Here is a 16,021-nt window from a genome sequence, read left to right as displayed (position 1 = left end):
CATTGCGTCTACGGTCCTCAATGTTAGCTGTTTCTTTGTGCTTCTTCAAAAGAGCTTGAACAGAACATCTTGAAACCCCAGTCTGCTTTGAAATCTTTGCCTGGGAGACACCTTGCTGATGCAGTATAACTACCTTGTGTCTTGTTGTTGTGCTCAGTCTTGCCATGGTGTATGACCTGTGACATGAAATGGTCTTCCACAACCTCACCTTTGTAGCAGAGTTTGGCTGTTCCTCAACCAGTTCTGAGACTCTTAAACAGCTATTTCTATTTCATTTAATGACTGTGTTTCAAATTACATATGCAAATTATGATAATTATCACCAGTTTAATATGATTGGTTAATCATACTCCTGACAATAATCCTACAAAATCCCTGACTTTGTGCAAGTGTACCTAGAAGAATTGATGCTATTTTGAAGGCAAAGGATAGTTACACCTTATATTGATTTGATTTAGAATTATCTTCTATTAACTCACCTTGCATTTTGTTAATTGATAAAAAAAAATAAAAGATTAACACTTCTATTTTAGAAAGCATTCTTACTTTGCAGCATTTTTTTTCCACACCTGCCTAAAACTGTTTCACAGTACTGTATATATTTGATATTGCAAAAAGTCTGGCACTAATTATCAGCAGGTGTCATCCAACCAGGTGACCTTGTAATCATTCCATAAGGCGGTTATATAAAATACCTCAGACGGCACTCTGAATAAGTTTTCAATATTTGTTGTATATCAAATAACAATAAAGTGTCCAGAAGCATATAATAACGTCTGATGCTTGCAACAGTCTGATGCTAGAAACAATATAACAGATTTCAAAATAGACACTTTGTTTCCAATCCTTGTAAACAAACATACATTTTTTTTTAATGATCCTAGAAGCATAATGTATCGAAAGGATTGATCCAAAAATCACAATACTGTCAACAATATTCTCCTCCAGGTTCCCTGTTGTCTTCATTCTTACTGAGTATGTGTGACTTTTTCTTGAGCGACCTTTCACTAACACCCCAAGAAGGCATACATGACAATAATTTAGATCCTGGAGATGTTCAATGTAATTTTCACGATTATTCTTACTATGAAATACAAGGATGCCGATCCTGTACTGTTGCAAAAGACTGATACAGGACTGCCAATTGGCCATACCTACATTACAGAGCAATGACACTGTGCAAATGAGAGAATGAATGAATGAGCTATACCACGGACACCTCAATGGGCTACAGGATACTTAACATTCATGCTGAAAATCAAAAACCATAGAGTTTGTGTACAATATTGTATTCAGTACGAGCCAATTTATGTAAATGCTACTTTATATATACAGTACCTATCTCAAAAGTACAAGTCATACGTGACCATTAGCATCAACACACAGGTTAATTCACACAATATTCACACAATATACTATTCTATTAGCCACACTATAAATGTGGACGTGATTATATCTTTTGTGTATCACATGAAAGACTGACATCTTACATACCACATAAAATTGGAAATGTTGAATATTACATATTATTATTATGAGGTCTAATTTCCACATATAACAGGTTTCTCACTCTACAATAATAGGGTGAACAGTCCTTTAGTTAATAACCACGCATACATGAATTAAACCTGACCTTATAAAAAAAACAGCTCTTATATATCACTTTTGTTATATATTACTTGCCATATATTGAATTTTAAGAAACACAATAACAGTTACATATTAGTTTCCTTTAATGCATTATCTTTTTAAGTAATTGCTATGACTACTGTGTTATGGGCATAACTTGGTATTTGAAGGCCCCATAGCAAATGTTTGTTAGGGCCCCATGTAACACCCAATGGTGAAAAATATATATACTGTAACACATGCAACTTTGACAAGGAAGATGGGCCCCCCTCAGCTCTGGGCCCCATAGCAGCTGCACCCCTTGCACCTATGGTAGTTACACCCATTGTTATATATGATATAAACTACAATCTGTGAGTGCCCATTAACAGAATAGTTGCTCTTTTCTTATGTATTCCTGATGTATTTATTCTGAGGTACCCACCGTATGAATAGGCGTGATAGTCAAGTATAATAATGACAGTAGGCAACAGATGGAATTGCCAATACCCTGTAGACTTTGTGTTGCACATTTTTGCATAAAATGTTCATATTTAATTATTTAATAATTTCGCAACCTTGTGCTTAACTGATAAAATGGCTACCTTTGAAAACTATCGTTGCCCCCCCCCCCCCCCGCAAACTAAATTTGCACAATCCCTCCCAGTTTTTAGAAAGGGAACGCGCATTGAAAAAAAAAATTGTGGTCTCAAAAGGAAGGGGCGTGGTCACACAATAGAACCCCCAATTTAAATTATGCCACACAGTAGCACAATCTTATTCGCATTACATTACACATAGTGCCCTTGATTTACATTACACCACATAGTAGTGTTCATTATTCACGTTACGACAAACACAGTAGTGTCCCTTATACACAATGCCCACAGTAGTGCCCTTATACACAATACCCACAGTAGTAGTGCCCCTAACACATAATGCCCACAGTAGTAGTGCCCCTAGCTCAAGGAGTAACCACCATACTCAGAAGTAACCCAGGGATACAGTCATGTGACCGGAGGGCGCAAGGTCGCCGATCACAATCCCGACGGCAGAATGCCGGCTAGGGTTTATTGATAGGCGTCGGTATTTTGACGCCTATCATAATCCCAACGCCGGAATCTAGAACAATGCAGGACCGAACGAGGTAAGTACGGTCCACACGTCCTCATAGCCGCAGGGGGAAGGGTTAGGTTTAGGGCACCCTGGGGGGATTTAGGGTTAGGCACCCCCCCGGGAGAGTTAGACTAGAGGAAGGGGGATTAGGGTTAGGCACCACTCCGGAAGGGTTTGGTTTAGGGCGTGGGGAGGGGGGATTAGGCACCCCAGGGGGGAGGTTAGGTACTAAGGGGGAGGTTAGGCACTCCTAAAGGAGGGTTAGGGGGGGAAAGGGGAGGGTTAGGGAGTTTACTCACTTCCGTCTGGATCTCCGCTGTTCGGCCTGCCGGTGTCGGCATTTTGACCACCAGTCTCTTGTCCAGCAGTCATTCATACTGATCCCGTAGCCACCATAATATACAGATACTGCAGCATAGTTGCTGACCTTTTGGCTGGCACCTCCGGGAGGAGGCAGTCAGGTCGGCACTGTGGGGGTCGGTTCTCAGCTGAGTTGCGCGGGCGATTATGGGTGGGGCTTGGCTGAGCTGGGCGGGTTTGGGGCTTGACGATGCATTCACATCATTGTATCCCCGTCCCCGCTATGCAGAGATTACCAGCATTGTGGGGAAGTGGGTGGCCAGAGCCTGGTGGACCCAGCCCCTGGGAGACTTGTTCACCTTTCCGGGTGGCCGGGAGTGCCACTCGATTTTCGGGAGTTTCCCAGCCATTCCTGGAGGGTAGGCAACATACTGTTGCAACTTAATAACCGCTGTATAATCCAAAATGCTTTGCAGTGATCTCCATATGGTATAAGAAACATCATAGTAAGCACAGTACAATGGGTTGTTAAAGTGGGAGATAGCATGAAATGTGATGACGAAAATGAAGAAATATGTTATCTCAAGTCACAAATTACTTTCAGTAATAATCACTACTATACTAGCATCTTACAAGACGAATAATAATAATATAATAAAGGAATTAAACACTGAACGCTCACTCAATCTGGGTGTACTAAAAGGCAGCAAAATTGCAAGAGGGGGTACCCCAATGACCACCGTTTTAAGCAAATATTGTGTAAAATATTGCAAATTGCGCTCCAGGAACTTATACCATTGTGTATATGGAAATAGCGCCAATATAGATGAGAGTACAATGGTATTTGTTAATGATAGCTTTACTTATAAACAATAAAAATTGTAACATGAACATAAGATTCCTATCTCATCTGGAACATGAAACAAAAACAAATCCTAATGCTGTTCTGATTACAGTGTATCCAGGACAAATGACTACAGACTAACTACATCAAAGACAAAAAAAATAAAAACTTATTGCTATATCTAATATGGTTCCTAATTAGACCAACAATCTAGCCATCAAAAATAGTAGCATGTATAAAATGTGTATTGTATATACATTTGATGATAAAGTCTTATGTCACTCCTCTAGATGGTATGGGGTAAGTGGCAATATGTCTCGATAGAGGGTGGCGTCCCACACCTCTAAACTGTGAAATGTTTAGTATCCCGGCTTGAAAGGGGTGCTGAAACACGTTTAGGAGAAGGGTGCTTTGGGTTGCACTGGGCAGTGGTTTGGTGGACAGACGAGGGGTACTGTTTAGGATGGTACTATTAAATGCTCCAGGCTTGTCTGTCTCCCTGGGGATCAGGTTATCAGAGATGTGCCGGAGATTCCAGCCCGTTCCTGACTCTATGGTTGATGCTAGATCCTATGTGGCTAAAGGACCTCTGTGATGTATCAACCACATGACCGCTGCTGGAGGCTGGACCGTTTCTGTGTTACCATCCACTAGGGCATAGAGGGGGAGTAAATATTTGTGGCGAGTGTAGCGAGCCACCGTGCCCGAAGCGTGGCGAGTGTAGCAAGCCCGCGAGGGGACACTTTTGGCCCCCCGCTCTCATCGCTCTCATACTTGCCCCTCCCCCTTTCATCACCGGTCACGTGGATGTGACATCACAGGTCCCCTGCAGCCCCCTATTGTAGTCATAACCCTGACTCTACATCCCCCAAGTAGCAGTTCCCGGTGCTACCAGGTCTCGACAGGGTGGTCATGTGATCGGGGACACGGTGTTAGTCTGGGAACACAGCAGAGTTGTTGCCTCTTCCCCAGTCCAAAACCCCTCTCTTGAGATTTATATGTAGAACTGACTTGTAGTTCTTGTTAGTTAGATGCTCCTCCGCATATTGACCCGTGTGGGTCTTCGTCAGGGAGTCTGGTGGCGATCTTGCATGTGGGCATTATATGCCCAGATCCTGTGACCTCATTCTTTTCTAATTGGTCTGATTTGCTGTCAAAAAACACTGCAGTGTCTTCCATGTCTTGCTGTGTTCCAGGTTAATCACAATACTCTATATGGCTAACAGTTGGTATATTGAAAATAAGATCTACTAAATCACATATATACATATAAATATGTATACATACGTATACATATATATATATATATATATATATATATATATGTACCCACATGTAGTTAGCATGAAATAAATTAAAGATAATAATGACAAATATGATTCATAAAATATAGCCGTAATAATAGTAAATATGAATAGAAATAATAATAAAAATAATAAGTATAAAAATAATTAGAAATAAAAATAAATATAAAAATAATAATGATAATAAAAATAAATATAAAAATTATAAAATAAAAATATTAATAACAAAAAGAATAATTAATAAATATAACTATAAAATTAAATGATAATAATATAATATAAAGAGGGGGAGGAATACTAACAACTTAATTGTGTGTAATGGTATCTGAAAAGGGATTAATGTGGCCAGGATTGATTTAATACTGTTAAGTTTTTACCCTGTAATTACTGCTTTTATTTAATTGTCTGCATTCAGACCATATGGTTTTAGTGTGTTCAAGGTGTATATCCACTTGAGTTCCTCTTTATTTTCTTCTCAAAGTCTCCTCCCCTCCAATTCTGTGTAACCTGCTTGATTCCTATGAACTTCAAACCGGTAGGATTTTGATGGTGTCTTTCTTTGAAATGGTTCGAGAGGTGGTGTCTCTCTAAGCCTTTCTTCACGTTTCGAATGTGTTCTGATATATGGATTTTTAGTGCTCTGGTCATCCTACCAATGTATTGCAGTTTGCATAGACAGTCGATCAGGTATATGACACCCACACTATGACATGTAATATGTTCGCTGATGTCGTAGGATATGTGTCTTATTTGATGTATAGGACGTGATTTTCTTTGAAGCAATAGTGTGTGTTCTGCAGAAGCTGCAATTTTCACAGTAGAAAAAACCTTTGCTGAGTCTTGTGTTATTCAAGGTTAATTGCCTTGTGCCCTGCTTACTTACAGTAGATAACTGTGTGTCAATTGAGATTTCAGATCTGTAGCTTTTCTATAAACTACCTTTGGTCTCTCTGTTAATATGTCTGATAGTGTCTCATCCTCTAAGAGGATGTGCCAATGTTTTTTAAGTATATTTTCTATTTTCTTATTGTCTTGGTTGAACTGGGTGATGAAAATTGTCTTGAAATCTCCCTCTTTCTTTTCTTTCTCTCTGTGTGTTAATAGGTTCTCTCTTTCTGTATGTAATGCTTTTTGTAAGTCTATGTCCAAATTACTGTATGTTCCTTGTATCCCTTCTCTAGGAATTGTTGTTTCATCCCTATGGCTTGTGTCTCAAAATCTTCAACTTTAGTGCAATTACATCTCACGCATTTAAATTGACCTAATGGTACGTTCCGTAACCAGTTGGGATGGTGTCCACTCGTCATGTAGATGTAACTGTTCACATCCACACTTTTCTGATAGGTTTGTGTATATAGGTATTGTCCTTCTACAAAAATGGTTAAGTCTAAAAAATTGACCGACTGTTGGCTATAATCGGTAGTAAATACCAGATTGTTCGGATTGTCATTTATGTATTGTAGAAACTCCAAAAGTCTGTCTTCTTTGCCGTGCCATATGAAGATGACATCATCGATATACTGTATATGTGAGGTCTCAGAACCACCCTAAGTACACCTGTATTAGGGCAGATTGTAAAGAAAAGGGATAGATATACACTGACAGATGAGAGAATAAAGCACAGACAGTCAGCACTAGCATAAGTAACATACAATGCACAATATATATACATAAACATTACATATAATATACTGCAAATGGCACTACAATCAACTGCCCAGATTCAGTGTCTGGGAAGGCTATAGCGCTGTGTACACTGACCCAATAGGTGAGGTACGCAGGGGACTGTACCAACTGCCATCCTAGGAGACCTGCGATGCACTACAGTAGTAAAATGGCCGCCGGAGACCTCAGAGGAAGCGTGGCCCAAGGAGTAAGCAGTTCAGCAAAGCCAGAGCTTAGACTGGAAAGGCGCGCTGAGCTGATGGGAGGAGCCGCTGTAACAGGGAAGGCTGCCTCCCCTGGCCGGCTATTAGCCCCCGGGACGCCATATTGCTAAATATTCTGCATATTTTTTATATATACATGTATTTTATTTTTTAACATAATAAAAAATGTTTTATGTTATCAAACATAGAGTCTCTATTGCTTACTGACTGCTACTTTCACAGGGTCCACACATTATTACTGATATGACTGTTACTGTCAAGTCCTGCTGGTGCTATATAGCACTGCTGGTGCTATATAGCAGCTAGACACAATCAGATTTTATATACGAGAGAGAGAGAGAGAGAGAGAGAGAGAGAGAGAGAGAGAGAGAGAGGGAGAGAGAGAGAGAAAATTGTCCAGAGCCACCAATCGGCTTATAACTGTCATTTATCTAGCACAAAATCTGAAATGACAGTTAGAAGTTAGAAGCTGATTGGCTGCTCTGGGCAACTACTCAACTATATCTCTCTACACAACTAATGAACGACTGAAGGATAACAAAATCATTATCGTTCATTATACTGTGCAGTGGATATTGGGCCTGATTCAGCAAGGAATGCACGGATGCAGACGCACGCAGTCAATGGTTTTGCTCTGCACATGCTTCGCAGTGCGCAAACCAGCCAGTGCGATGGAGTATGAGTACACAGGGATTCCGCAGCCCCAGAGACAAGTGATTGACAAGTGCCATTTGTGGGTGGTGGCAGGGGAGTGGTCGGGCAAACGCAGGTGTGCCTGTGCGTTTGGACGGCATTTCAGGGGCGTGCATAATTAAGCCCTTGCGGCGGCGGATGCAGCCTGAGGTCTAGTTGCACACAGGATGCTATGTCTGCGGGAGGGTCAGGTCAACCACTATTGTGCGTATGGGACCGATGGTTCTCAATGTTTCCGCTCTCTTGCCAGATATAGAGGATACAAGGGAAGTGGGTAGTATTAGGTGGTGCTGGGCCATGCGAATGCATTCATATTCTCGCAACGACCAGCAGGAGTGCGCATCCCTGGTCATTGCCGGCATATTCACTGCACGACTAATGAACTATTGAACGATAATTATGACGTTATCGTTCAATTGTCCATTTACATCGTATAGTGGATATGCGCCTTAAGGCTTGATTCATCTCCTCCCCAGAATAATGTTTCCTTTTCACTTAATAAGCAAGTTAAATGTATAAGTTATCATTGACCATGTCTTTGTCTTGGTAAAAAAAGGTAAGAAATGAACAGTATAAAATAATGTTAAAATAATAATTCTCCAATAGGTCTGAAGGTGCTTAAAAAAGAGGTTACCATATTCAGATAAGTTTGCTTTATCATTCAAGCTTCTTCTATGCCAGAAAACATCAACTACAAGCGGGGCCCAACACAAAAGCATTCCTCCCAACATTTGTGTTAAGGGAACCGGGACATCCGCGCGTCCAAAAAGGGTGTGTGTCTTGTTAGTAAACGAGTGTGGCCTGATGACACGCTCCCATTTACATCACTAAGGGGCGTGCCCAGCATCTCAGAGATGCTGGGCTGAACCCAGGCTTACCCCCCGCACTGCAGCATTTATTCTCTCTCTGCTTACCTGCTGCTCTGCATAGCAGAGGTGTGTGTTCTCCCCCCAATTTCCCCCTCCATGGGTGGCACACGGGACAGTCCCACTGAATGCGCAACAGTTGGGAGGTATGCAAAAGTAGGTAGAGTTAGCAAATTGTTAGCATTAGCCACAATGGTTATAAGCAAGACTACTGCAATGTGGTAGGCGGAGTCACAGCACCTGCAGGAGGATCCAGTTTCCTCCTGATACTAAAAATGTGCAGCATCCATTCACCTCAACACTGCATGGCAGCGCAGCACAGGGTGACAAGTGTGTCCCCCCCAACATCCCAACTCATTGAGAGTGGGACAGCAGGACAGTGCCCAAAAAGTGGGACTGTCTCACTGAAATCGGGACGGTTGGGAGGTTTGCTCATACACAATGTAATTGCTCTCAAAGGTTATATGTACCTCTGGCCTTTCATACAAGTAGTGAGGCCCATATAGAGAACAGATGATATGGGCCATTCCAAAGAAAGTGAAACCAAATTGACGAAAAAATACATTTTCAAAATAACTGCTTTTGTAAGGTAAATTTGGTGTAAAAAAACATCAGTGTTTCCTATACTGGTGAAGAGATGTGGCAACACTAGTATTTCTGTAAATGCTCACTACTCACTACTATTGGAAACAAAGGCATGTGAATAGCAGTATTTCAAGAGGAAGTTTAAAAGGTTTGTTATGAATCAATAATAATATAAATGTTATTTCTGCTTCAGGGTCCACAGGGTTGACCTTGGGGTAAAGCTGGATCTGGATCCACGGGCACCACGCAATTAAAGCTTTAGCTCCCAGTATGCACTGGATCCATCCTCCCCTATACCCCGCCCCCCGAGCCACCTCAGTTTTAGTTGGTGCCCGGCTGGAGTCGGATCACTGTTAGCGCAGGAGGGCTGATTAGCAGCCCCTAAGCTTAATTTATTTTATGAGTTTTAAAATTTTATTTTTACTGCTCTTCAGAGCGGCAGCGTCAGACTGTCCATTGGACGTCCAAGCTACCGCTACTACACCCCGCCGGCGCTGCGATGCCAGTACAGATCTGGGGTTAAATGCTAGCCAGGGGAGCCTTCCCTGTTTAGCGGCTCCTCCCCTCAGCTCAGCGCGCCTTTCCACTCGGGTCTGGTGTCACAGAGCTACTTCCTCCTTCTCTACTCTGAGGTCTCCGGCGGCCATCTTTTTTTCTCTGGTGGCAGTGCATATCGCTCAGGCGGCGTATGGACCGGTCCCCCGGTTTACCTCTCCCCTGCTAAAGGTCAGTGTACACAGCACTATAGCCCTCCCAGACACTGAATCTGGGCAAGTTGATTGTAGTTGTAACGGTGCAGTGAGTAGTCTTCTGCATGGTATGTGACTTTTTTGCTAGTGCTGTTTGTGCTTTATTTCCTTAATACTGTCAGTCTATACCTTTCTTTCTTTCTCCTACAGCCCTGGCAGGTATGTGGGGGAAGGGCCTCTCTCTGATCTCACATATATATATTCAAGTATTTGTGAGGTCTGTCACATACAGTTGCTTGCTAAATAGTGCCATATCTGTGGATGTGTGTTGCACGCTTGTTGGTTTTTCCAGTGGTCCACCTTTGTGCTTCCCATTTATTTATATATCTGTATATAAATTTATATTATGTCTGACAAGGAAGTAGAGCGCTTCGTTGCTCCCACTCTGTTCTCCTGCAGACGCTGTGCTGCGGGAGTAATTAAGGAGGATTTATCACAGGATGGGCTGTGTATGAGGTGCTTTCAGTTGCCTGGGCCCTCCAACCCCTCAATTATGGGCACTCTCTTCCCAGTTGCTGGCCTCCATAGCGGATCACCTGGCAGTCTTAGCACTCCAAATGGGGTTACCCCAAACTGCAATTTTCCCTTTGCAGGGTATCCCGCAATTATTGCAGTCTTCCCCTGGGCCTCAAGCTGTTATTGCCTATCCAGGGGTGCCGCTATATGTGCAGCCTCCTCAGGTGGCGCATCAGTCGGTCGTCCCTTTTCAGGGACTCTCACAGGGGGGCAGATACCCTGGGTGGATGTGTTTTCTAGTTCAGTCCAGAGTTTAGCGGCTTCTTCTTCAGCTTTTCAATCTATGCTAAAGAGTGACAAGCCCCATAGGGCATCTAAACGCCCTATTGTGTCGTCCCAGTCTACGTTATTGTCAGACTCGGATGCGTCCTCAGATGACGGGGCATTATATGAGGACTCTGACTTGGATTCTCCAGTCCGGGAGGTGGTAACTAAGTCTTCTATTAAGGTGACAGCATTGGTATGGGCGGTGCGATCCATCCTTGACATAGAGGATGATGCCCCGGCCTCTAAATCCAAATTTCAAACAGACTAAAGTGTATATAGCTATTTTTCCTCTCGCTGACCAGTTGACTGACCACATGGCGGAGGCCTGGCAGTTGCCTAGTAAGAGGTTCCAGCCACAGAAACGTTTGGCATCTAGCTACCCGTTTCCTGCAGGACATTGCAAAAAGTGGGGATCGCCACCTGCGGTGGATTCTCATGTTACTCGCTTAATCACAAGTGCTACACTGCCCTTACCCTTCATCTCCTCTCTAAAGGATTTTACAGACAGGAAAGTGGAAATTTGCGTAAGGTCAGATTATTCTCTCTCAGGGGCTGTGGCTCGTCCGTCTATGGCTATCTCCTGGGTAGCTAAGGCCATTGAGAGCTGGGCCAATGTACTTGAGGACAACCTTACTGAGGAAGCTCCTGAGGTCCAGAATGCTGGTGGGACAGATGAGATGCCGCTACCTATATAGGGCTTTGGATGCCAGTCTGCTAACCTCCAGAGTCTCGGCCGCAGAAGTGTCTGCCCTCCGCCCTTTGTGGTTACGTTCTTGAAGGCCAGATGATGTTTCCAAGAAAGGCCTGGAGGCCTTGCCCTTTAATGGGGAGTTATTGTTTGGTCCTGATTTGGACAAAATTGTAGACACCCTGGCAAAGTCTAAGTTGGCTTTTCTGCCTTCAGCTACTGCGCCTTCCAAGGTTAGGACCTCTGCATCTCGGTCCTTTCATGTTTAAGGAAAGTCTAAGGGTCACTCCTTCCCCAGGAAAGCGGCCACTAAGGAAGCCTCTAAAACCAAGAAGCTTAGGGTGCTCGACACCCTGCTTCCAAACCGGTGGATCAACCCTCTGCCTGATGGGACGGGCCTCCCTCTGGGGGATCCCAGAGTGGCAGGCCGACTTCTTCTATTCGCCCAGTCCTGGTACAACACCACCACGGATGCCTGGTTACGAGAAGTGGTCTCTCGGGGGTGCATCCTCTCCTTTCGTCACAGGCCTCCCCACCAGTTTTTCTGCACAGGTCCTCCTTCAAGCGAAGCCAAGGCCCTGCAGATTCAGGAGACCATAGAGTCCTTGCTGAGAGCAGGGGTTGTTATTCCAGTCCCGCCTTCTCAACACGGGACAGGTTACTACTCTACTATGTTTCTGATTCGAAGCCCAATGGGTCTCATCGGCCTATTCTCAACCTGAAGTCTTTGAACAAGTTCCTCAGAGTGCCCAAATTCAGGATGGAAACTTTGCGTTCCATCAATCTGGCAATTGACCCTGAGGACTACATGGTTTCCCTGGACATCCAGGACACATACCTTCGTGTTCCCATAACGCCTTCACACTAGCAGTATCTGCGGTTTGCTATATGGCAGAACCACTTCCAGTTTCGGGCTCTACCCTTTGGCCTCTCCATGGCCCCAAGGGTATTCACCAAGGTTATGGCAGTCAAGGCTGCCCATCTTCGGAGCAAGGGTATACGGCTTTTTCCATATCTCGACGACCTCCTGTTGCTGGCAGGTTCTCCAGAGGTACTTCTACAACATCTACACCTGACGATCCCTTGTCTGCAAGCGCACGGGTGGCTAATAAATTGGAAGAAATCCTCCCTAATTCCCTCACAAAGGATGAACCATTTGGGAGCCCTTCTTGATTCTCTGCAGCAGAGGATCTTTCTGACTCCAGAAAGATCTCCTCCCTGCAACTGCGGTTGCATAGTTGCCTGAACAGTTGCAGTGTCGGTTCACTCGGCAATGCAGGTTCCGGGGTCCATGGTGTCGACATTCGACATGGTGGAATATGCCCAGTTCCATTCCAGGTCCCCTGCAGGGGCAGATTCTATTCAAATGGAATGGGTTGCCACACTGTAACTCAGATGCTGGTGTCAGCCATCTCATCTCACCAACGGTTGCCCCTTTCGGATCCCGAACTGGGTTTTCCTGACAACGGATGCCAGTCTACGGAGTTGGGGTACAGTGACAGGTTCACTCTCACTTCAGGGCCGTTGGACAGCGGAAGAAGCAATTCTTCCGATCGACATTCAGGAAATTTGGGCCGTGTATCGGACCTTCCAGTTGTCAAGTCATGTTCTTCACGGAAGAGCTGTGAATGTACAGTCCGATGACGCCACCACGGTGGCGGACATCAACCATCAAGGGGACAATCGCAGTCGGGCAGAGATGAGAGAGGTGTCACGCATTCTGTCTCAGGTGGAGTGCCATCTTCCAGCCATCTCGGCAGTGTTCATTCCAGGAGTCCTCAATTGGGAGGTACACTTCCTCAGCCGTCACGATGTGCGTCCCGGGGAATGGTCGCTTCACCAAGAGGTGTTTCAGCTCCTTGTGGAAAAGTGGGGCATGCTGGAGGTGGACCTCCTGGCCTCCCATCACAAGTTGCCCGTGTACTGGTCCAGAACAATAGACGCACAAGCATGTCTGGTGGACGCTCTGGCGGTCAGGTGGACCTTCCAGTTTGCGTCTCTTCCTTCCGATATCCCTTCTCCCTCGGGTTCTTCGGAAATTGAAGCAGGACAGTGGTGAGCTTATGCTGGTGGCCCAGGTGTCCTCGGTACTCAGATCTTCAGAGTCTCTCCATCGACACTCCGTTCCTTCTGCCTCAACGTCCGGACCTGTTGTCCCAGGGTCCCTGCCTTCATCCGGACCTTGGACGTCTGTCTTTGACGGCGTGGCTCTTGAGACATCCATCTTAAGGTCCATTGGCATGAGGCTTCGGGCAAGTAACCCTGCCTCTGCCAGGATTTACCAGAGTGTGGCATTGTTATTTTCCATGGTGTGCCTCGAGACAATGTGTCTCGAGGCGTATTGTCATGTCGTCCTAAGCCTCCTCATCCGGTGGTGGGCCAAGGTCCGTCTCCCAAGAAGATTCGTGTGGATTACGAGTTGAAAAAACATCATCAATAAGGATACTATAAATTTGGGAAATCATTCCTTTGGACATGGGATGGAACCTGCAGAGGCGTTCAAAGTGGGTGAGGGCGCGTAGATGTGAATCTTGTGGCATAGATTGTAGAAAGTGCCGTATTTGGTTTGCTTTTGACTGCAATTCTGAGAGGGAAAGCCAAGGTCCATCTGCGCTAAAATTCACAGGAAATTTGAGGGACAGATGTGTCCACCATGTCATGCGGGTTGTTTGTAGGCCTGGTGGAAAACAGGGATTGTTCCATATGGGTGTGAGGGGAGATATAGATGTGATCGAGAATTTAACGGAGTATAGATTCCACAAATGTAGTAGGAATTGAAGAGTAGATGGGAGACTGGAGGAGGGGGGGCGATATCTCTTTTGTAAGCCCCAGAGAGAGGACAGGTCTGGGAAATTAATAATATTGGCTTCAATGTCAAGCCAGGATGTTGTTCCAGGGGGAGAATAGGAGGAGGCAATTTGAGAGAAGTGGGTAGCCAGGTAATATAGTTTAAAATCTGGAAGGCCCCTACCACCTTTAGATATAGGCTTTTTAAGAATAGCAGAAGATAACCTGGGGGTTTTACCATTCCAGATAAAGCGGGTAATGCTCTTCTGAATTTTATGGAGGAGAGAGTGGAGAACAGCTATAGGGAGTGTTTGGAATAGATAGAGCCATTTAGGAAGGATATTCATTTGAACAGAGATGATTCTGCCCAGCCACGAAATGATAAGTTTCTTCCAAGAGGTCAGGTCTGCCTGTAGTTTAGCGAAAAGTTGTGGGAAGTTTTCCTGATATAGCAGGTTATAATGGGAAGTCAGGAAGATCCCAAGGTATTTGAGTTTTTTATGTTGCCATTTAAAGTTATAGAAGGGCTTAAGGGATTCAGCGTCCCGATGTGGAACATGAAGAAGCATGGCCTCCGACTTGGAGTAGTTAATTTTGTACCCAGAAAATGTGCTATAGTTATCCAGGAGTCCAAAAAGATTGGGCAAAGAGATCCGAGGTTGAGTAAGCGTAAGCAGAATGTCATCCGCAAAGTGGGCAATTTTAGAGATGTTCCCGACCCGCACACCGCTGATTTTAGGATCAAGGCGGATGAGGGAGGCTAGAGGCTCAATTATCAGGGCGAAGATTAGGGGGGAAAGGGGACATCCCTGTCTGGTACCGTTGGAGATGGAAAATATATCAGATGGGACTCCGTTAATGGAGACTCTAGCTGAAGGCACAGAGTAGAGGGCCATGATGCCCATCAGGAAGTTCCCAGATAACCCAAAAGATTGTAGGGCATGAGACATGAAACCCCAGGAGATCCTATCAAATGTTTTTTCAGCATCTAGAGAAAGAATAATAGCTGGGGATCTCCTGGAGTTAATAATATGGAACAGATCTACCGCCCTGCGGGTATTATCCAGTGCCTGACGGCCTGGTATGAAACCAACTTGGTCACAGTGGACCAAAGAGGGAAGGACAAGATTGAGCCTGTTAGCCAGAATTTTCGCGTAAATTTTAACATCAAGGTTGAGCAGGGAAATAGGTCTATAGCTCGCACAAATACTGGGGTCCTTGCCCTCCTTAGGTATCACAACAATTCGGGCCTCCAGCATTTCTGCAGGGAAGGATCCCCCCTGCAGAACATTATTAAAAAGGGAGTGCAAGTGGGGAACTAAAAGACCTCCAAGCTTCTTATAATATGCGGCAGTATAGCCATCAGGTCCAGGAGATTTACCTGATTTCTGCTTTAATAGACACTAGTATTTCTTCCCCTGAGATCTCTCCACCCAAGTCATCCAGGGCCTCCCGGGACAATTGAGGGAGGTGGGCAGCAGCAAGAAAGTCCTGGATTGCTACATCAGTAGGTGGGGTAGAGGAATGGAGGGAGGTAGATTGCAAGTTATATAGCTTGCTATAGTAGTTTTGAAATTCAGATCTAATGGCGGCAGGGTCATGGAGGTGACTCTTAGAATTTTTGATCATAAGAATATTTTTGTGGGTACACATTGAACGAAGCCTAGAGGCCAGGATTTTGTCTGCCTTATCGCCTTTTTCATAAAATGTTTGGCGGAGTCATTTGAGGCGTTTAGCAGTATGTTGGGAGAATAGTAGGGCAAGAGAACGTCGAATAGTGAGGAGCTCCATCAAGATAGAGGGGTCTTG

General features: G+C 44.5%; 1 protein-coding gene across 1 annotated transcript in view; it reads left to right on the top strand.

The window, feature by feature from the left end:
* LOC148482006 (uncharacterized) overlaps nt 1-13,625 on the top strand; it is a 66,358-nt gene extending 52,733 nt beyond the window's left edge. Inside the window, exons 31-36 of the mRNA XM_088452706.1 lie at nt 10,105-10,113; nt 10,811-10,930; nt 11,040-11,261; nt 12,945-13,154; nt 13,281-13,480; nt 13,586-13,625. Of these exons, the coding sequence (XP_088308832.1) occupies nt 10,105-10,113; nt 10,811-10,930; nt 11,040-11,261; nt 12,945-13,154; nt 13,281-13,480; nt 13,586-13,625 (801 nt within the window). The remainder of the gene's footprint in view (nt 1-10,104; nt 10,114-10,810; nt 10,931-11,039; nt 11,262-12,944; nt 13,155-13,280; nt 13,481-13,585) is intronic.
* Nucleotides 13,626-16,021: the final 2,396 nt, after the last annotated feature.

This window comes from Taudactylus pleione, unplaced genomic scaffold, assembly GCF_031769625.1.
Source record: "Taudactylus pleione unplaced genomic scaffold, aTauple2 ptg000556l, whole genome shotgun sequence".
NCBI lineage: Eukaryota > Metazoa > Chordata > Amphibia > Anura > Myobatrachidae > Taudactylus > Taudactylus pleione.
The sequence above is the reverse complement of the archived record's forward strand: the minus strand, read 5'-3'. Positions and strand labels throughout refer to the sequence as shown.